At 20.8% G+C, this 22,288-nt stretch overlaps 2 protein-coding genes across 2 annotated transcripts, besides 6 other annotated features; one reads left to right on the forward strand and one right to left on the reverse strand.

The window, feature by feature from the left end:
* The first annotated feature begins 2,469 nt into the window (after window positions 1-2,469).
* Window positions 2,470-2,493: a sequence feature (Protein overlapping with rRNA (MKS88_001033, KAI4840798.1) was converted to a misc_feature.).
* A 244-nt stretch (window positions 2,494-2,737) lies between these two features.
* Window positions 2,738-2,790: a sequence feature (Protein overlapping with rRNA (MKS88_001033, KAI4840798.1) was converted to a misc_feature.).
* A 101-nt stretch (window positions 2,791-2,891) lies between these two features.
* Window positions 2,892-2,972: a sequence feature (Protein overlapping with rRNA (MKS88_001033, KAI4840798.1) was converted to a misc_feature.).
* Window positions 2,973-3,194: 222 nt separating this feature from the next.
* Window positions 3,195-3,329: a sequence feature (Protein overlapping with rRNA (MKS88_001033, KAI4840798.1) was converted to a misc_feature.).
* Window positions 3,330-3,520: 191 nt separating this feature from the next.
* Window positions 3,521-3,591: a sequence feature (Protein overlapping with rRNA (MKS88_001033, KAI4840798.1) was converted to a misc_feature.).
* Window positions 3,592-3,687: 96 nt separating this feature from the next.
* Window positions 3,688-3,755: a sequence feature (Protein overlapping with rRNA (MKS88_001033, KAI4840798.1) was converted to a misc_feature.).
* A 5,459-nt stretch (window positions 3,756-9,214) lies between these two features.
* Window positions 9,215-9,643, reverse strand: MKS88_001034 (uncharacterized protein; the record flags this gene model as incomplete). The annotated part of the gene is made up of 1 exon (XM_067219688.1): window positions 9,215-9,643. The coding sequence occupies one exon, from the start codon at window positions 9,641-9,643 to the stop codon at window positions 9,215-9,217; it is 429 nt and encodes a 142-aa protein (XP_067075399.1).
* Window positions 9,644-19,909: 10,266 nt separating this feature from the next.
* On the forward strand, window positions 19,910-20,751 carry MKS88_001035 (uncharacterized protein; the record flags this gene model as incomplete). The annotated part of the gene is made up of 2 exons (XM_067219689.1): window positions 19,910-19,996; window positions 20,125-20,751. 2 exons carry the CDS (start codon window positions 19,910-19,912, stop codon window positions 20,749-20,751), a joined length of 714 nt encoding a protein of 237 aa, XP_067075400.1.
* Between the last annotated feature and the right edge of the window lie 1,537 nt (window positions 20,752-22,288).

Consider the following 22,288-nt stretch of genomic DNA (forward strand, 5'->3'; position numbering starts at 1 on the left):
ATGCTTCATGCTCTCTCATATCAAGGGACAATGTGTAAGTTTTATAAATAATTTTTAAAGAATATCAAAAGAAAATTAGATTTATGTTAGGAGGGCAAATCCGCTGAATTTAAGCATATAATTAAGCGGAAGAAAAGAAAATAACAATGATTCCTTTAGTAACGGCGAGTGAATAAGGATAAGCTCAAATAGGAAAATCCCTTATAAAGGTTATAAGCCTTTTATGGGAATTGTCATGTTTTTGAAGTAATTCTATTGTTATTTTTAATAAATATAAGCGAAGTGAGCAGGAATGCTCCTCCAAAGAGGGTGAAAGGCCCATAGTTTATATTTATTATTTTTTCAATAGATTATTTCATGTAGAGTCGTGTTCTTTGAGATTGGAGCACAAATGTGTGTGATACATTTCACATAAAGCTAAATATGTGTAGGAGACCGATAGCAAACAAGTACCGTGAGGGAAAGATGAAATAGTACTCAGGAATGAGCAATTAAATAGTACCTGAAATCGTTAAGATGGAACGGATTAAAAAAGGAAAAAATTAAGGAGGAAAAATAGTTCTTTTTTGGGTTATTTTTCTTCTTTATTAAAAGAAGCATCAGTGATATTGGATAATTAAGATAAAACTATTTGATGAAAAATGAATATAAATTTATTTTTTATCTGTCTTTTTTTTCCACTAATGGTTAAAAAATATGGTTTTATAAATATTTTTTAATATTAATAATTATTTATATTGCTGAGGAAATTAAATATTGTAAGAATTTTTATTCTTATTTTTTAAGTTGTTTCTAAACAGTACTTTTTTAACCCACTCGTCTTGAAACACGGACCAAGGAGTCTAGCAAATGTGCGAGTATAAGTGATAAAGATATATTAATCAAAAAATATGTTATTTTTATAATATATAATTTTATGCGAAATTAATGTAATATTACTATTTTATTGTAGAATTGAATGAAAAGTAATTTTCATTGAATGCATACAATACCGGTAAGCAATTAAGCTTTATTGAGTAAGAGCATATTTGGTAGGACCCGAGAGGCTTTGAACTAAGCGTGGTGAGATTGAAGTCAGACGAAAGTCTGATGGAGGATCGAATTGATACTGACGTGCAAATCGTTCATTTCAATCACGTTTAGGGGCGAAAGACTAATCGAAAAGCCTATTAGCTGGTTATTTTCGAAATATCTCTCAGGATCGCTGGAGTTGACTAATATAATTTTACCAGGTAGAGATAATGATTAGAGGAATCAGGGAAATCGTTTTCCTTGACCTATTCTCAAACTCCCAATAGGTAAAAAGGATAAAATAACTTTTTTGTATTTTGTTCACTTATATTTTTATTTTAAATAAAATAACTCCAAGTGGGCCATTTTTGGTAAGCAGAACTGGCGATGAGGGATGCTCCTAACGCTTGGATAAGGTGCCTAAATATTCGCTCATGAGATCCCATAAAAGGTGTTGGTTCATAATGACAGTAGGACGGTGGTCATGGAAGTAGAAATCCGCTAAGGAGTGTGTAACAACTCACCTACCGAATGAACTAGCCCTGAAAATGGATGGCGCTAAAGCGGATTACCGATACCAGGCCATAAAAGGAAGTTTTTTTAAAGTAAAAGGGAAATAAAGTTTTCTTTATTTTTTTTTTTTTTAGAATCCTTTTATGAGTAGAAAATCGTGGGGTTTTGTATAGAAGTGAAATACGTGAGTTTTCATGGAACATATCCCTAGTGCAGATCTTGGTGGAAGTAGCAACTATTCAAATGAGAACTTTGAAGACTGAAGTGGAGAAGGGTTTCTTGTCAACTGTGATTGTACAAGAGTTAGCCGCTCCTAAGGGATAGCTGAAAAGTGTTTATATGGGGAGTGTATTTTGTAAGAAATATACAAGACATCTCCGTCTCAAAAGGGAAACAGGTTGATATTCCTGTGCCGATAATATTTTGAGTGTAATAAAGATGGTAACATATATATAAATGAACTCCTTTACATAGGTCTTACGCTCGGGGTGCGTTTTCTTTGCACTTTACCTTTATAGTAAACCTTGGAATCAATTTACTTGGAGAAGAGGTTCGCTGAAGCAATTCAAGAGAGGTAGTTAGGAAATAGTATGTTATATTCTATGAATATATATATTATTTTGTTTCTATTTTACTTGTTTTGTAGTAATAGTAATTCGTTTTTATGAATTATCCGAAGTTGGTAAGAACTATCCATGAAAAAAGGAGGGAACAGCAAATAAAGGGGGAAAATTAGAATGTACTTTCGTGGTATGTTTTAGTTTTCATATCTTTTTTTGTATACTCAAAGTATTTGTATGAGCGTACCAACAACCGCATCAGGTCTCTAAGGTTAACAGCCTCTGGTTAAGTAGAAAAAAGTAGGTAAGGGAAGTCGGCAAAATAGATCCGTAACTTCGGAAAAAGGATTGGCTCTGAGGACATTAGAATAGAGAAGAACGCAGGATGGTTGAAAATAAAGACGTACAAGTATCTTTTTTTTTATTGTTTATGCAATAACAAAATTAGGTATTTGTTTGTTTTGTTTTTCTTCTATTTTGTTTTCTCACCCTCTATTCGCCGCTATATTTTATTGTTATTTCGGTAATAGTAGGTATGGCATTTAAAATGTTAACTCAGAACTGAAACGGACAAGGGGAATCTAACTGTTTAATTAAAACATAGCATTGTGAAAAGCCACAACTGGTATTAACACAATGTGATTTCTGCCCAGTGCTTTGAATGTCAACTTGATGAAATTCAATCAAGCGCAGGTAAACGGCGGGAGTAACTATGACTCTCTTAAGGTAGCCAAATGCCTCGTCATCTAATTAGTGACGCGCATGAATGGATTAATGAGATTCCCACTGTCCCTACTTGCTATCTAGCGAAACCACAGCCAAGGGAACGGGCTTGGCAAAATCAGCGGGGAAAGAAGACCCTGTTGAGCTTTACTCTAGTCTGGCTTTGTGAAACGACTTAAGAGGTGTAGCATAAGTGGGAGTAGAGACTGAAATATGTTTTTACGACAGTGAAATACCACTACTTTTAAAGTTGTTTTACTTATCTATTGATAGGGAAATATATTACATTTTTTTTATAAAAAAATGTATTGATATTATTTGAATTAATAAGTATATGCTTTTTTTTTAAAGTATCGTACTTTTCTCCCAATGTTTATGGAGACATAGCCAGGTGGGGAGTTTGACTGGGGCGGTACATCTGTTAAACTTTAACGCAGATGTCCAAAGACAAGCTCAAAGAGAACAGAAATCTCTTGTAGACCAAAAGGGGAAAAGCTTGTTTGATTTCTATTTTCAGAAAAAGTAGAAAACGTGAAAGCGTGGCCTATCGATCCTTTATATTTGCAAAATGACAGAATTTCATATTTCTTACTGTGCATATAGAGGTGTCTGAAAAGTTACCACAGGGATAACTGGCTTGTGGCTGCCAAGCGCTCCTAGCGACGTAGCTTTTTGATCCTTCGATGTCGGCTCTTCCTATCATTGGGACGCAGAAGTCTCAAAGTGTCGGATTGTTCACCCGCTAATAGGGAACGTGAGCTGGGTTTAGACCGTCGTGAGACAGGTTAGTTTTACCCTACTGATGAATATTATAATTTTTATATATTTTTAAATATATATCGTATTGTGACAGTAATCCAACTTGGTACGAGAGGATTAGTTGGTTCAGACAATTGGTACAGCAATTGGTTGACAAACCAGTGTTGCGAAGCTAAGTCTGTTGGATAATGGCTGAACGCCTCTTAAGCCAGAAACCATGCTGATTAAACAATACTATTACGTTCTTTTTTGTTATAATTTTTACTGCTAATGTAAAAGAGATGTTATATGTGTATCTTCTTTTGGATACATAAATAATCCTATTTTCTTATTTTCATTCTATTTGAGTTTCGATTCAAATGGTTTGAAATAAAGTATATATTAATTTAACAACAAAAAAGAGATGCACAAATTGTAGACGACTTTTTTGCCTCTGGGTGTTGTAAACATGAAAGTAAACTTTGTTTTACGATCTGTTGAGGCTTATCCCATGTGGTAAAGTGCTTAATTATAAAAAAAATTTTTAAAGGTGTTAATAAAACTTTTTATAAATAATAGTATTTTTATTATAATATATGTAAAAATAAATATTTTATATATTATAAAATCAAAATAATAAAAATTACTATAATAACAAATATTAATAATCAAATTTTTTCTATTTTTGCATTATGTATTATTGTGTGCTTTTTTATATTAGTGGGCAATATATTTTACTGTTACTGCATTAAAAAATAATCATATGTTATATATATTTATACTAAAAACATTGTTTTAGGATTTTTATTTGTAATGTTGTTAATTATTTATTTGTATAAATTATATATAAATATATGTGTAAGTTCGTTATATTTGTGTGTGCTTGTATGATTTTTTATTTATGTTGTGAAATATTTTGTAGTGTTTTCATTTTTTATATTAAAAAATTATAAGTTTAGTTTTTGTTATATTGAAATTTTAATTTTATAATTTTTTTTGTTATGTATAATAATGTATAATTAATAGAAACTTTATACTATAAAAATTAGTAAATATAATAAATAATGATTTAAAAGGAAAATCAAGGTTTGTTTATTATTATTATGTTTATATAAAGATTTTAATTATTAATAATAATAAAATAGAATAATGTAATAATCATTTAATATTTATTTTTATAACGTTGATACAACTGTAATATTATAAAATATTATATTACCCAAAGGTGTTTGTTCTTTTGTAATGTATAAAATTTCATTATTTTTGATAATATATTGATATCAATTATATTATGTTCTTTAATATATTTATAAAGTTAAATTTGAAAGAGTGTGTATAATAAATTAATATATAATAAATTAAGATAAATTAAATTTATTTGATGATTTGATATATAAATGTGTAAATTTGATATATAAATGTGTAAATATTTTTTTTATATTTTTTTATATATTATTTATTAAAACTTTTTATAAATTTTTTTTTGTTGTATATTAATAATTTTATTATAAATAAAAATATAATATTAAATTTATTTTTAAAACTATTTGTTAGTGTTATAAATAAAAATGTTGTGTTGTTTTTTTAATATTTTTTATATATTAGAATAATTGTAAAAGTTTTGTGATGAATTTTTTTGTTGTGTGAGTATAATATATAAAAATATATATGTTATTTAATAATAAAGACAAATAAAAATATATATATAAAAATTATAAAATTTATTTTGTTAAAATATTTTTATGTATATTAAATAAAGAGGAATAATTAATTGATTTATTTGTAAAAGTTGAAAATAATTGTTTAATTAGAATGAAAGTTAATAATATGAACAATAATATATATATATAGAAGTTTAATAGAAGAAAATCTGTTTTTGTTTTACAAGTATTATTATAATAGTAAAAATTAATTTATAAATCTATGTTTATTATGTATTTATTTAAAATCAAAAAAAATATTTAATGTGAGAGTTTAATTAAAAGTATTTTTATCGTTTTTGTGTTATATCTAAAATATTTAAGTAATACATTTTTGATTACCGAAAAAATTAAAATATATATTATCATAAAAAATAATGTACTTAACAAATTTTATTATTGGAACACCATACATTTATTTTTATTAAGTTTTATGATTATTTTTCAGAATATATGAAAAAATTCTAAAAACGAAAGGATAAAAAAGGAAATTTACTGATTTATAATTATATTATTTGTAGTTATAAAATAAGGAAACGGTGGAAAAAATGTGCAATATAGTTTTTGTTAATTTTTAAGTTCATGTTAATTTTTTGTTTTATATAATTTGAAAAGTAATTGAAAATAGCGTTTTAACATAATTACAAAAATATATATTTAAAAATGAACTTTTTAATTGTAATATAATTAATTACATATTATATATATAATTATATTATATATATATGAAAATACGTAAACATAATTGAAATAATTTAAAATTAAAATAATAAATAGTGTGGTGTTTTTATTTATTTATTTGTCCTTTAGTGTAGCAAGAATATATTTTATAAAAAAATCAAGAAAAACTGTATAAACAAAATTGCTTACTGAACTATATAAAAATAAATATTTTATAGTCAATAAAAATCACACTTGATCAAACTTAATAAAATAATATGGTTTTATTACTCCCAAGTTCTATTAGATTTAATAATATAATATATTATATTATATTATATTATATATTTACACATGTTTTCATGGTGTATTATTATATATAATAAAAATAATAGTTACATTTTTAATACAAATAAGAATACTTAAAAATTAAATTTTTTTGTTGTAAAAATAAATAAACATATATAACTGTTTTAATGTTTATTTTTATTTTTAAAGTAACTTACAGAATAAAAAAATAAAAATAATTTTTAATATAATATATTTCTATTATTTTGTACTAGATATAATATACACTTGTACTTTTTAAATAATTTCTAATATAATATGATATATGAGGTGTTGTTTTTTTAAAGTTTTTCTTTATTAAAATGTTATTTTATTTATGCTACATTATATATGATAAGTAAGTATATAATAAGCTGCTTAATATAATAAATATATATAATTATATATTAAATATTGTTTTGTATATTTTATGTAAATTTAATTTTTATAATTTTTTTGTTTTGTACTGTTAATTAATTATTTCATATATTAGATTTATAATACATTTTAATTTATTTATCAGTTATATTATGATAATATTCACAAATGATGAATGGACGTTTATTATAATATATTATGAATTTCAGTTGAATTCGAAGTTAATTTTTAGTGAAATTATGGAGAAAACTGAATAAAAAAATATATAAATTTATTCAAAAATAAAAATATTAAAACATAAAAAGTTTTAAAATATATCTATCAATTATTCTAAAATGAGGTTTTTATTATGATCCTTATAAATTTATTGACAAATGAATTTCTTTGTTTCGTATATTTATAAAATTATATTATTTTTAAGAATCTTAAAAACGGATAATAATGCTATTTTCAAAGGTTTAAAAAATTAATGTCTAAAATCTTTATAAAATTTTTACGTTTTTACAATTATGAAGTAATTTTATTGTATAGTTATAATAATATATTAATGCAAGTAAAAATGTAACTTCAATAAATTAAGGGGTCTAAAGTTTTTTATTTTTCCATAAATTAACAAATTTTGTACGTTATAAAATTGCAAATATTGAATATACAAAAAAGTATTCCAATAAAAAAATATTTTATTATTAAATAAAAACATTGAATAAATTTTATATCAAAATAGAAGTGTGATATCTTTTTCTTTGTAATACAAGTGAATATTGAATCTATATAATAATAATAAATAATATTACAATCCTTTTTACAAACGAAGTTTAATATATAATATATATAAACGAATAAAATAATTTTAGAAACTTATTTATTTTTATATTTAATTGAAAGTTAGAAATTTATCTACTCGTTCATTTATTTTAAAAATATTATAAATAAAAAAAAGAAATATAATATATAATAAAACGGATTTTCATAAGATGGATGGTCGGTCGGTTTATAAATGGGTGTAAAATGTTTTCCATCTTACAGAATAATTCACCAAACAGTTTGATAAGGTTTAAATATTGATTTTTTTACTATGAATTAAATTATTTTAAAAATGATATACAAATTATAATAAATTATAAAACATAACACTTAATTTTATATTATTAAACAACAAATGATGATTCTTATTTTAATGAAATATAAATATTTGATAGCTATTACGTACTTCAGAATGAGAGATATACATTTATTATTTTACACAATAATCAACAATAGCGTTCGTTCATATTTTTTCATATTTTTAATTATACTCAAAAAGAAGAAACTAATATTTAAAGCATATTAATATTATTTAATTTAAAAATTAATATACTTAAATTTTAATGTTAGATTATCTTTTATAAAAAAAAAAAAATACTTCATTATTTTATTTTTTTTTGTATAATTTATTTCAAAATATACAAAAAAAAATTGAAAATTAGCTTTTTATGAATAAATTAAATAAAATTTATATATACGTAATAATGTATTATATATATATTTATTTTTAAAGAAAAAGAACTATGTAATTTTTGTTATTGAAGTTATTCACATTGTTTGCAATGGATGTTTAATATTTCTCGTTTTTTCAAAGGAATTTCAAAAGAATAATTTTAAAAATTTCAAATATTCCCTTAACTTAAACATAAAATTTTATAATTCTTAAAATATTAAATTTCTTCAAAAAAGAATATTATAATATAATCCCTTCACCTTTTTCTGTTTTTATAATTCAAAAATATACGAAATGCAAAAAAGTTCATAAAACATATACATATATAAATAAATTGATTTTTGATCATTCATTCGCTATGAAAATTTTTTATTATATTAATATTTTGGGACTTCTTACATTTTTAAAAAACATATCAGGGTACATAATTTTTTTTCGTTGATAAAATATACCCTTTATCTTAAAAGAAGTGAAGTAATATATATGTAGTAATTTAAGAATAAATTAGGAAAAAAATTAATTTTTCATTTCTCACAGCATAAAATAATCTTTAATACCTCACTTTTATAACGTATAAAAAAAATTCTATTAATTACCTTAAGCAAAATATTTTTAACATTAATGAAATAAACATACATATAAAATTAATTAAAACATACTTAAAAACATGTTATTATGAATAATACGGTAAAAACTATGTATAAATTAAACACAAATGAAAAAAAAAAAATTGTACATAAAGAAAAATAAATATACGTAAATAAAATAACAGCAACATGAAGAAACAAACACATTTTTATCAAAATATTCTTTTATATGTATAAAAAAATTTTATTCATAATATAAACCAATAAAATTATAAAAAAAGTTCAAATTTTTGTATGTTTTTTAAGTACAATTTCTTTATAACAATTTTTCAACTTTTTGTAGTAATAATATTTTCGCAATTCCTTTATTTTATAAGTGTTCAATAAATATTTCATTATCGTATCATATTTTTAAAAATATACTGATGAAAATATTCTAAATCATCCGATTTCTTATTATATATGTTTTATGTAATTAATGAAGCACTTTCTTGTATTTTCTACCACTTTCATAGAATTTAATAATCGTGTATTACTCTCTTACTTTCCCAAAATAAAAAAAAGAAAAGATAATACTGTTTTAATGGATTCTATTTCTTTTTTCTTTCCCGAGTACTCTTTAGTTGTCACATTTTTCTTCGCATATACAACTTGATCTTTACAATTTCTGTTCTGTTGTGCTATGTTTTTATTATGTTCAACTTTTGAAGACAAATTTTCTATGGCATTTTCTTTTCTTTTCTGCATATAGATTCTCAAAACTAATGCAGAAGCTGCAAGGAATGTTAATCCTAATGCTAATGAACCATGCATAATTTTATTATTTCTATTCTTTTTCCTAATGCTTTCCTCAATTTTTTGTAATTCATTTTTAATATAAACAGAAGATATGTTTATACATGTATATGGTTCTAATGAACTGATGGCTAAAATAATCAATAAAACGACAAATAAATTTATGACTTTCATGTTTTTTATAAATATAACGAGTACAAAATTCCTTTTATATTTTTTATTACTTTATGTAAGTATAATTATATAAAGAATTATATATATATTTGATTTATTACAATAATTTAACAAAATTTTCAAACATTTAGAATGTGTAAAAATATTGAGCAATTTTTCATTTTACACTGTCAAAAATATAAAAAATATTTGATTATTTTTTGAATTGTTTTTTTATTATATTCTCCTATTTAATATATAATAAGTGAATAATATATATGTAAATGAAAATTATTATTCACTCATATTAATAAAAACAAAGTTTATTAAAAAGGATACAATGAAAAGAAAACATAACATATTTGCATTTGATTCCATTAAAAAATATTTTTTTTTTAAAAAAACAAAAAGGAAAAAAAAGTTATGTTTATATTAAATATATAAAAATTTCGAATATAATTTAAAATATTGCGAAATAAATTTAAGCTCATATTATATAAGAAAAATATAACAAAAACTTTTTACAAAATTCTAAAAGAATTAAGAGGGAGAGAGAGTGCTTTAAATTTAACTTTTTAAAATACGACAATTTTTTATTAAAAGTGTGTTCCTAATAAAGTATAATATTCTTTTTATTGTTTTATGCTATTTTTATAATACACCAATTAAGGTCAAACATTAATATTTCTTATATACTATACATAACCTTATTGTGTATTAATTTATTATTAACATAAAAAATAATTTGGAAAAAAATATTTTCTTAAGAGATGTTTTTTTAAAAAAAAGTTAAAATAAGGAAAGGAAGCAACAAAAATTATAAATTAAACAGTAAATTCATACCTATTTTTGTTTTTTCATATTTATAAATTTTTGATTATGTAATCTTGTACAGTGCTCTATTTTTTTGAATATAACACATATATAAGGTGGTAAACTCTTTTTTTTTCTTATAGTAATGAATTATATGAAGATATTTTTGATATGATGTAAAAATAAAATAAAGGCAATTTTTTGTCGCATGTATAATGTTTTTTAAATTTAAACTATGAATAATTCATTTAATTTATTGATAATATATATATGTATTTATATAATTTTTTCATTTGTATTTTACACTTTTTTTTTTTTTATTAGAATATTCATTTAATTAAAAATCTGTATGATTAAAGCTATATTTTATTTATTTTTTCAACTTGAGATTATTTTGAATATGCCGTTGTAACTTGTTTCCTATTTTCGCATATTCAATTCAATGTTTAAAATTTATGAAGAGGAATTTAAATAAAAAAAATCATATAATTTTAAAAATAATTTATGAAGCATTAATCTCTAGTGTAATAAACATATAAAATGAGAAATGTATCATAACAAATAATAAAACTAGTTATTGCATTTGTCATTTTGATGATTTTTTGTTATATCGTAAATGAACGTGGATTCATAAAGAAGCATTTAAAGATTGATGAACAAGTTTTTTTTTAAAGGATAAATATTAATTATTACGGTTCATTTATTTCTTTTTTGAAATAAGTTAGAATATTTCGAATATATATTTGTCAAACAAAAAAAACAAATCAAAAAAATGCTTTTTTTTTTTTATCCAAACATAACAAAAACATAACAATATTATTTAATGGTTCTTTTGTTTAAAGGGGCAAAACAAATGTCTATTTTACTCCTTGAATATATGAACTTCTTCCTCCTCTTGCATTGTAAACCAATATATATATATATATATGTTTTCTATTATGTACGGAGGGGATTATATTTATCCTTTTCATATTCGTTATATATATGTTGTATGTTTGTTTTAAATACATACTTCTTCAATATTACAATTGTATTTTGCATGTGTACATAACTACACCTTTTTCATCTTTTATGAAATAACTACTTTTTATTATAATGTTTTTTTTCTGAAGAATATTATACATTTTAAATAATTTACCAGCTTTGAATAACTACGGAACTTTAAAAATTTAAATAACGCTATTAACTATTTTATAATGTTTTTACTCCAATATATTTCTAATGATTTTTAGTAAAATTTCTAAAAAATTTCACTTATTTAAAATAATTCATTTTTACACTTCGATACATTTATATTGGAGTTCTCTTCTGATTGATTAAATTATGTTAATATAAATAACATTTTACGAATCTTATTTTATCATTTCATTTCCTGTTTTTTTTTCATTAAGCAAAGAGTGCATGAAAAAGTGAACAGTAATAATTATAAATTAATACATAAGTTACAAACTAATAAGTTATAAAATTGTTATAAAGACAATTTTATATATAAGATGATGTAATTTGATTGATAGAAGAATTTCACTTAAAAATGATTTTTCTCATTTTGCTTTTTTATTAAGTATTCATTGTACTTTTTCAATTATTTAGAGAAAAGTATAATTCAACTTTTATTTATATTTCAGTATTGATTTTTTGGTAGGTCAAATGATATAATATATTACCGGAACATGATTGCATATTTATAAAAAATTCGATTAACTTAATATTAATAACAGGTAAAATATCTGCTAAATACATAAATATTTTTTCAAATTTATATTATTCTAGGATAAAATTTATTTATTCCTTTTGTATAAATGTGAATGGTTCATATATATTTGTTTATTACATTGAATAAATAATTTACCATTACAATTTATAAAGACTTTCTATACCGTTCTTATTAATAAAAAAAATTATCATGTTACGGGAAAAAAATAAATTTAGTTATATAATTTGTTATTTCTTTTAAATATATAATATCATTAAATTCAGTTTTTCATTAATTCATGCATAAAAATCATTCGTCATTAAAAGTAATTCGTTAGTTCCCTAAATATAAAAAAAAACATTCTACCAACTGCTATATATAGTCAATTAGTTTTTCCTGTTTTAAACTTACAATATTTTTACGTATATAATAGTATATTTGTATTTTATAACATTCCAGTAGTTAATTCATTCCTCATTATATGTAATGAATTATATACTTAAATGAAAATTTTTAATAATTAATATGAAAAATCGATAGAATAAAATTAAAAGTATTTATTTATTTTTGCCATAGCTAGTAAGATTATCACAAGAATACTTAAGTATTAATGGACTGTTCTTATTACTTTTTAAGCGTTATACTTTATTTTAATAAAAAAATATAATCAGTAGTAAAAATGTAAAGATTAAAATTAAATATATTAAGATGATACAAAGAATATATTATTTCGTGCACGAAATATACTTCGTTTTAATAAATGGGTTATATATTGCAGTAGAAAACGCTAGTGATCCATAACGGCACAATTTAATATATGATGGATATGTAGTTAAAATGCAAAAATATATTTGTATTTAAATATAATATAATCTTAAATTTGTGAATGAAAAATAAAGACTTTAAAAAATAATTATTTTTTACTATTTAATGAATTTCATATAAATTACATAAATGTATATATATATTTTATTATCTGCTTAGTTATAAATTTTTAAAATTAATTTTGTATTATAAATATATAGATATTATACTATTTTAATAACAGTCTATTGAATATTTTCTACATATATTCGTAAATATATATTAGTTAAACGAAGTATGTGATTAATAGAAACAAGATTAAATCTAAACTACGAATTAGTTACATATATGTAATCTTATAACTGTATATTCTTATAGAGAGATATATTCCTATGCTAAAAAAAAAAAAATATATAATTTTTCATAAAATTTTAAGTAACCATTAACAAAATTTTGTACGTTAGATCGAAATATGAAAATACATATATACTGTGAACTAGTTTATTTTTTTCATAAGAATTTCCAAAAAAATTGTAAGTGCATGTTTATCGTAGATATTTTTTTTGTTTCTTTTAATAATATATGTATCATTATTAAATTAATAATCTTAAAAAAGCTAGTGCTCTGTATATAAACAGCTCAAAATAACAAAAAAAAAGAAAAAGGAAATATAGTTTCATAAAATGGTTAATAAGAATCAGTAATATTTGGTATGTTAAGATGAAATATCAAAGTATATATTTTATACTTGTATGGTTAATTCATAAAAGTTTCGAAAAAAGTATATAGGTGCAAGTATGTACTTTATGTTTTTTTATTTCTTTTAATAATGTTTGTACCATTATTGAATTATTATTCAAGTATTCTTATATATATATGTTTTAATCATTCTATGGGTTTTATTATTGTACAGTGTTTAACACGTATATATATATATATATATATCAATTTTTTATATGGCAAGATCTCATGTAAAACAATGTTACTATGAATTTTTTATGATAAAGTGTTTATTAATTAAATATACTTATTAAATATTCTATTTTGGAAAATTATTAACATATATTTTAAAAAGAGGACTTATATCAGAGCTTACATATTTATCAACATCTTTGTTTGTTATCATCTGTAAAATGTATGATAATAATACTGTGCATTACTATGTAAGGAGCTACTGCCACTTTCAATAGTTTTCGTTTAGTATTCGTTGAATATCTGTATCATAAATTGAAAGTAATATGAGTCCTTTTTTTTTACTTCCATTGGTTATTTAAGAAGAACGCTAAAAATTTGAAGTAGTTAGTATATATAATGTACTGTTTATATAATATTAAGACGCTTATTTTACTGGCATATGGAAAACACAAAGCAATAAAATAGTTACGTATAAAAGTATATAAAAATTATTATCCTAAGATTAATGAAAATTTATAATATACGAATGAACAAGTAAGAAAGATAAATATGAACATAAAATATGGAATATTGATATACGGTTAAATTTTTGTTGAATACTTACTTTGTAATACTTGTATTTTTAGCTTTTAAATCCTTTATTTATGTGAAAACCTATTTATTGTTTCATGACTTATTTCGTGTAATGTAAAAAATTTTATGCATAAAAATATGGTGTTCAAAAATGTATATATTTATGTACTATATTTAAAACATACGTTAAATTTAAACATGTCTTCAAGTGTTAGTTTACTTATTAGTGAAAAAATGAAGAGAAATTAATAGGAGAATTAAGTGAACAGAAAATTTTCTGTTAGTTTAAAGAGAGAACATGTTGATGCTCATTTGTGGATGAATATACATGATATATTTTACAATGCAATGCACTATAATTTTTTTTAATAACTTTACAAGTCAAAAGAGAAAAAAGATAAAATTTAAAGTATATATATCCTTTTAATGAAGGATCACAATATGAAAATTTATGATGTGCCATAATATTATAATGTTAATTATTATGAAATTTTGGTACCTCATATTTAATATTATGCCATGATATTTTAAAAATTATAACGACACTAACAGTTCAAATATATATATATATATATAGAAGTACTCATTTAATTATATATACTATAATTGTAGTGCATAATTAGTTTTATTAACAACGTAATTACATTTACATATTTTTAAACCATATATGACACTGAATGAAAAAGTTTAATTTAAGATATACATATTTAAAAAAAAAAATTTCTAGTTTTTATGTGGACGCGGAGTTATTGTGTTACATGAGGTAAATAAGGTATAGAAGGTAAATGAAATAAAAATTGTTTAAGTATGATTCCTTTTTTTTTTTCTTTTACCTTACATGAATTTTTAATTTCTACCCATCATTTTTAAATAATTAGTTGGAGAATATGAAAATCTTTAGGTACATATATTTTATTTATAATATAAAGTAAAATATATTCATTTTACTATTATGTATTATGAACCCTTAATTAAAATGAATATAATTCAATAATTGACTTATGTAATTAAATAATAAATATCTGTTATAAACATTTTATTAATTGAAAGTTAACTTTTTAAAAATCTAATATTATTATTATTGGTGTAATATGAAATATGTAAAAGTTTTATTAGATTTGGAAAAATTATATAATGTGCAGTAATACAAATTTTCATACTAACTAAAAGATATATGTATTTTTATAAAATGTATGAAATACTTAAGTATGATTTCGTTTTTATTTAATATATTATAAACAAATTAACTTTTAATGATGTTTTCATGTTGTACATAAACATTTAAGATTTCGTATTTACATAAAACTATAGTGATTTTAGGCTTCTGCTCTATTTGGTTACATATTTAGTATTTCTGTAAATACATTCTTCAGTGTGAATACTTATAAAATAATATAGTGAAATCATTATAATCTGTTTAATGAGTATAATTAAATAAATAAAAAATATTTAGTTAACTTATTAAACTGGTTTATAGAATTTTAAGGTAGTATAAAGCTGCTAAGTATGGAAATATATTTTTAAAATTATGTGCGAAACATATAATATTGCTTTGTTTCAAAAGAACAATTTCTAAAAATAAATAAACATAGATGTATTTTTTTTTAATTTTGTATTTTTTTTTCAAAAAGAACATAATATAGCTATTTATTGTTTTTACTTAACAATAATAGAAGCATAAATAAAATAAGGGAAAATGAAATTTAATTGTAATATATGACTGTATAAATTTTTTATGATTATAATAGAATATATAAAGGAGAAAATATTTTGCTTAAAAATATTTTGGCAATTTAGTACATATGTTAATTAGATACGTGTTAAGTTAATGTATTTTTAATATTGCTTGGAACTATGTTGTAATTATTATACGAAAGAACTAACAATACATTAAGCTTTTTCTATTTTTTGTGTATAATAAAAATAAAATAGGATGTTCAATGTTATGCGTTACAAATATAATTGTGTATAAGTAAATTAAAATTTTAAAAAATAATTTGGGAATATATTTTTATGTATTACACGATATATTATTCCCCTACCTTTTACATTTTTCTTTTGATAATTTAAAATATTTATTTTGTATGATATTAATACTACTATTATAGATTAATATAAAAATAAATTGTAGATATTCTTTAGTAATAATTATTTTTAAAATTAATATAAACACATAATCTATAAACTATTTGTTGTTATATTGTTTATTTAGACATATATAAAGTAGGGTAGTATGCTATATCAATTAATTTTTATATTTTAAATTACAGTGGACTGGTAAAGTCGAATGAATTGACATGTATTCAATATTTCAATTAAATGTCCTTTTAAGAAAATGTTTTATGGATGTTAAATCTTTTTTATTCAAACGAAATCAAGAAAAGCATTATTAATATATTTATTTTTTTGAAATGATTATTTAAGAATATTCATAATTGCTTTTTTATTTTTGAGCATTTTTTAGAAAAATATTTTAGGAGAGCCAAATTTTTACGAAATATATAAATAATTCGATGTATCCAATTCAAATGTTCATAATAGTAGTCATATTGTGCCATTTTAAATCCATTAGAATATCCTTATCGAAAGGGTAGCAAAGAAAAATGTAACAGAATGAGAAGAAATTAAATCCTAATATATGAAATAAACAATATAATAAATCGTAAGAGCTGCTTACATTTTAAGTAGTGGATATATAAAAAAATATTGAAAATATTTATTAATAATTCAGATTATAATTATTTTGAAACAGTTATATAAAATTTCGTTATTTTATCATTTTGTATTAGTAAAAAGTTCAATATATATCAATGTTTCTATTATTTTCGTGGACGGATTTTCTATGAATTACATGAAGTGAGAGATGTAAATGTATTGTTTAACTATTTTAGAAATTTTCATTTTATATAACGTAAAATTGAATTAAAAAACAATAATGAAATGTTTTTGCAGGAATATTACACATATTTATAAATTGTATATGGAATTAATGTAAATATTACATAATGATAGTCATTATGCAGATGATTAAAAGGATTTTTTAAAATATAATAAAATATATAAGCTATGTAAAATATATTCACAATCACAATGTTATATTATATTAACGATATAGTGAAATAATTTATAGGGATAATAAAACTTAAATTCATTGATTATTAGGTTAAATATAGTTGAGGAAAAACAAGGAAAAATGCTAAAATATCATATAGGGGAAATATTCATTATCCATTTGCTTCATAAATATGTAATAAATTAACATAAGTTAATGTTTTTCAGTATTGACTATTGTATTGCTCAATGGTATTCTTTCTTATGTTTTTCCTTTCTTATAGTTATAAATAAATGGTACCTTAAATATTAGTATAATGATTAACTATATAAAAATTTGTTTCTCTAAAAGAATATAATTAGTTATTAAGTATTTTATATATGTATTTTATTATTCATTTATATATTAGATTCACTTCATGTTTTTAATCATAGTTTTACATGAAAATACAAAATAAAAAAATATAAGTTGTATTATTAAAGAATATATGAAGAATTTAATGCCCCATGATTTAGAATCTGCCAGTATAATTTCATGAAAGAGAAGGTTATATGTTGATTATCAACCAATATGATACTTATTTTATATATGTATAACATGGAATATGATCTAACTAGTGGCGTAATACTGAAAGTATATAAAACTGATTTTATATAAACATTTAATCAATAGAAAAAAACAGTTAAGAAAAATTGAATATTTCTAAATTTTTTTATGGTAAAGATCATATACTTATTATGGAAATTTTTATTATATAGAAAATGCTTAAGTGTACAATATGTATCATTCTGTAATTTTATAGTCTTTTTTCTATTAGTTATTAAAATTGGTAAAGTATTGTTTTGTTAAAAATGCACTTAATGGATACAAATAGTAGATAATCATATAATGAAATGTGAACTGTGTACTAAATAAATATTTTTTCATATAATATAATAAATAAATAAATAAATATATATATAAATAAATAAATATATATATATATATATACATAGTGATACAGTAATAATAGCATTTTGTTAATATTTGTGCTATATTTTATGTTATTCAGTTATTGTATCACAAATGCAATAATTATATTTCTGTTTTTTAGTTTATTATTTTTTTTGTAGTAAATTTTATGAACATTTTTTTTATATGATTACGAAAGAATTTTGTTCGTATAATAATAAGTTTTTAATAGTCCATTTAACACTGATGTAATACAAAAAGAAAAGTATTATTAGAATATAAAATATTAATTTTAAATAGTATAATTTTTTTATATATTTATTAATTTACCCTAATTTCTAATTTTTTTTTTTTTTAAATATGTTATTTATAGTATGTTTTTATTAAAAAAGAAATTAATTATGAGTATGTTCTGATATTTTTATTACATAAAATAATGTATAAATATTTTTGGCGAAGCTTGACATATTATTCTAATATATTTATTAGAGAAAATATTCTTTACATAATTTTTATCTGTAAATGTATTTCCATCCAAATATTCTTGAAATTATTTTTGTTTCATGAGCTGGGTATTAAACAATTTTTATTTTAATTTTTCTTTTTTTTTTATGTTCATACATATAAATAATAATTTATTTATATGAATAAAATAGGAGAAAATATGAATGTAAAAATTCTTAAATATATTATTTATCAATACAAAAATGTATTCTAAAATATAAAAAATTTACGATACTATAAAATTATGATATAGGAATAAAGCATTACAATTTATCAGACTTTTTAATATATATTTATTTTAATAAATTATGTATTAAGTTAAAAATCCCATTTACAGTTATATATTATATTTTATTCTCGAATTCATGTTTATATAATAATTAAAAAATGTATTATAATTTATATAGTGTAATTATTCTTTTTTTAAATATTAATTTTATCATTTATTTTTGTAATTAATAATATTTAATTATAAGAGAAAACATTAATAAAATAAGATTTTGAATAAATTTTATCTAATAATAAGAAAAATTAATTTGAATTTATAATTACAGTAGTATTTTATAGTAGTATATATTATCTAGATTTTATCTTTTTTATGTTTTATATAAGAAATTACAATAGTTAGAAATACTACAAAATAGTTTTTTTCAAAACAGTTAATGGTAATATTGTTATTTAATTTGCAAAATTATTAAGTAATTAATTCATATATTTTGGATATTTATAAATGAGCTTAAATTACCATAATTAAAGTTAGTTTTTTTATAAGAAATACTACGTAAATATTTTAAATTGCATTTTTTAATTTGTATTATTTATACTATGTCACAGGATTCATTATGCTTACCTTTTAGTGAGTATTTAGGAAAAGATAAAAAAAATAAAATATTAAAAATTGAATCCTTGCTCATTGAAAGTTTATAACATTATTATTTATTTTTTTCTTAATGAATATATTATAATATTAAAGATATATATAATGAAACAAAAAATTAAGTCACTCTTATTTTTTAAAATATCTACTTTTATCCTTTTGACTTGTATATGCCATTTTATCAATGATGCGGTATTATAATGTCATTTTAGAATATTTGTATTATTTGTATTCTCAATATTTTATTTTCACTTATATTGTTTTTTAACCATGAAATTTATTATTATTTTAAATAGTGAATATTCTCTTTGTTTATTTAGTGTATATTTAATAAGTTTTTGGATCAAAAGCATGATGCTGATAGAAAATCAGTTACAAGAACTTGTCGGTTACTAGCAAGACATAAAAAGGAAAAGGATTCACAATTTGCATGCTTAAATGAAGGGATACCAAATAATAGGGTATACAGTGAAAAAAGGGAAACAGAAAAAATGAAACAATATAATGAAAGTTCATTATGTAATGCAAGAGGCAATGCGCAATTTAGGAAAACCAGATCTTCTGTACAGAGAGCACGTTGTTCAAGTTTTGAAAAAAGGCTAATGGACAAAATATATTATAAAAATAAGGTTAGGAATACTAGGAATCTCGACATTAAAAATTTAAAAGAGATGGTACGTAATAATTATTTTTTATTTTTTGCTTTTTTTACTGTGCTTGCAGGAGTTGCATTAATAGTAAGTTATTTCACACGAGATTTAGGTTTTGTGATGAATGTGGGAATAAAAAATTTTTTCATAAGGATATCGGAAGTAGGAGTTTTATCAACATTCACTTTTATAGTTTTATTAGCATTTATTTATATGTTCCGTAAAGTTGTAAAAAATTATGGCATATTAAAATTTAAAAATAAATTGTATAATACTAGATTTCCATCTTTTAATTAAAGATACTTTTAAAAACAATTAACGTCGGTAATATCCTTATTGATATATATACATGTATAGCATAGCTATAACAGATTAGAATTAATAATTCCATCTTGTACTGAAAATTTCTGATATACAACAGTAATAATATGTGTTTTATTTTTTCATATGAATTCGAATACTTTAGTGTTTTTCAAATTGTATTTGAAAATATTGTTTCAGTTTTATAGAACATTATGTTTGCATATGTATATTTATGTATTTAAGTATATTCTTATGAAACATATATATACATGAGTTAAAATTAATATGAAAAAGTGAAATTCAAATAATTTTATTGAAACATTGTGTTAACTAATATTTTTAACTGTAATAATATAGTCTTTATTATTATGTTATTGTACCTTAGTTGATTATTTGTTGATGTAATTAAAGAATTATATTATTTTTTTTAAATTAAAGATAAATGTGTCCTATTTTTCACATAAAAAATCAAAGAAATGATTGTAGTTACAATGTTAATTTCTATTTCATTTTATTTTTTGTTTAAAAATAGGTAAAAAATGAATTATAGATTGTATAAGTTTTGTCATCATACATTTAATTTTATTTAAAATATAAGTCCATATTATAAAGGCTAAGTGTAATATTGAAAAAAGTAAATTAATAGAACCTAGTGAATTAGATTATATGAGGAATATTAGATGATATATATAATAATTACTTTTCATTTATTTTTCTTTATTGTTTTTTTATTATTATGAAACAATTGTTTTATTAATAATTAAAATTATATATAACTCACAAAGATGTATACAATAATTCTTACAATGAAAATAGCAGTAGATAAAAGAAATTCATGTATAATATTTATTTTTATTGTACATTTTCACTAATCGAGTTATTTATACAATTACATTTTACGTATTATTATACTCTACTATTTCTCGTTTAAGTTACTTTAAATTATGCCATGCATCATGGAATGTAATTTTTTAATTATTATTTAATGTATTCCATTATTAAAATTTGTATTTATCAAGAGGAATATATATATTTAGAGATTAAGATTGGTTATTTTATTTATTTTGTTTCTATATTTTGTTCTGAATTATTTTTTATTTATAAGTTTTATAATAGGTGTAATATCTTTTATTTTAATTTATTTTATTTTTTTATAAATACTATATTATATAAATGTATGTGAACTTATATTTCCTATGAATGAATTAAATACATTTTGAACATAATATATTAATTAGAAAAAGTAAATATCTATAATGTGCTCGAGTTAAATGAAAATGATGTCATTTTGGTAAAATATTTAAGTAAAACTAGAAATATAGAAATATTGCACATATTTGGAATTACGTAATGTTTATGAGTTTGTAATGGCATATTACTGTATACATATTAAAGGTAATAGTATCTTAGAAAAGATATTGTAGATTTATAGTAACATGTATTCAAGAAGTTCTACTTAATGTAATAACAGGTAAATAAAATTTCAAAGAAGAAATATATATTGCGTTTTCATTTATTTTTGAAAAAAATA

This window comes from Plasmodium brasilianum, chromosome 3 (genome assembly GCF_023973825.1).
Source record: "Plasmodium brasilianum strain Bolivian I chromosome 3, whole genome shotgun sequence".
Lineage (NCBI taxonomy): Eukaryota > Apicomplexa > Aconoidasida > Haemosporida > Plasmodiidae > Plasmodium > Plasmodium brasilianum.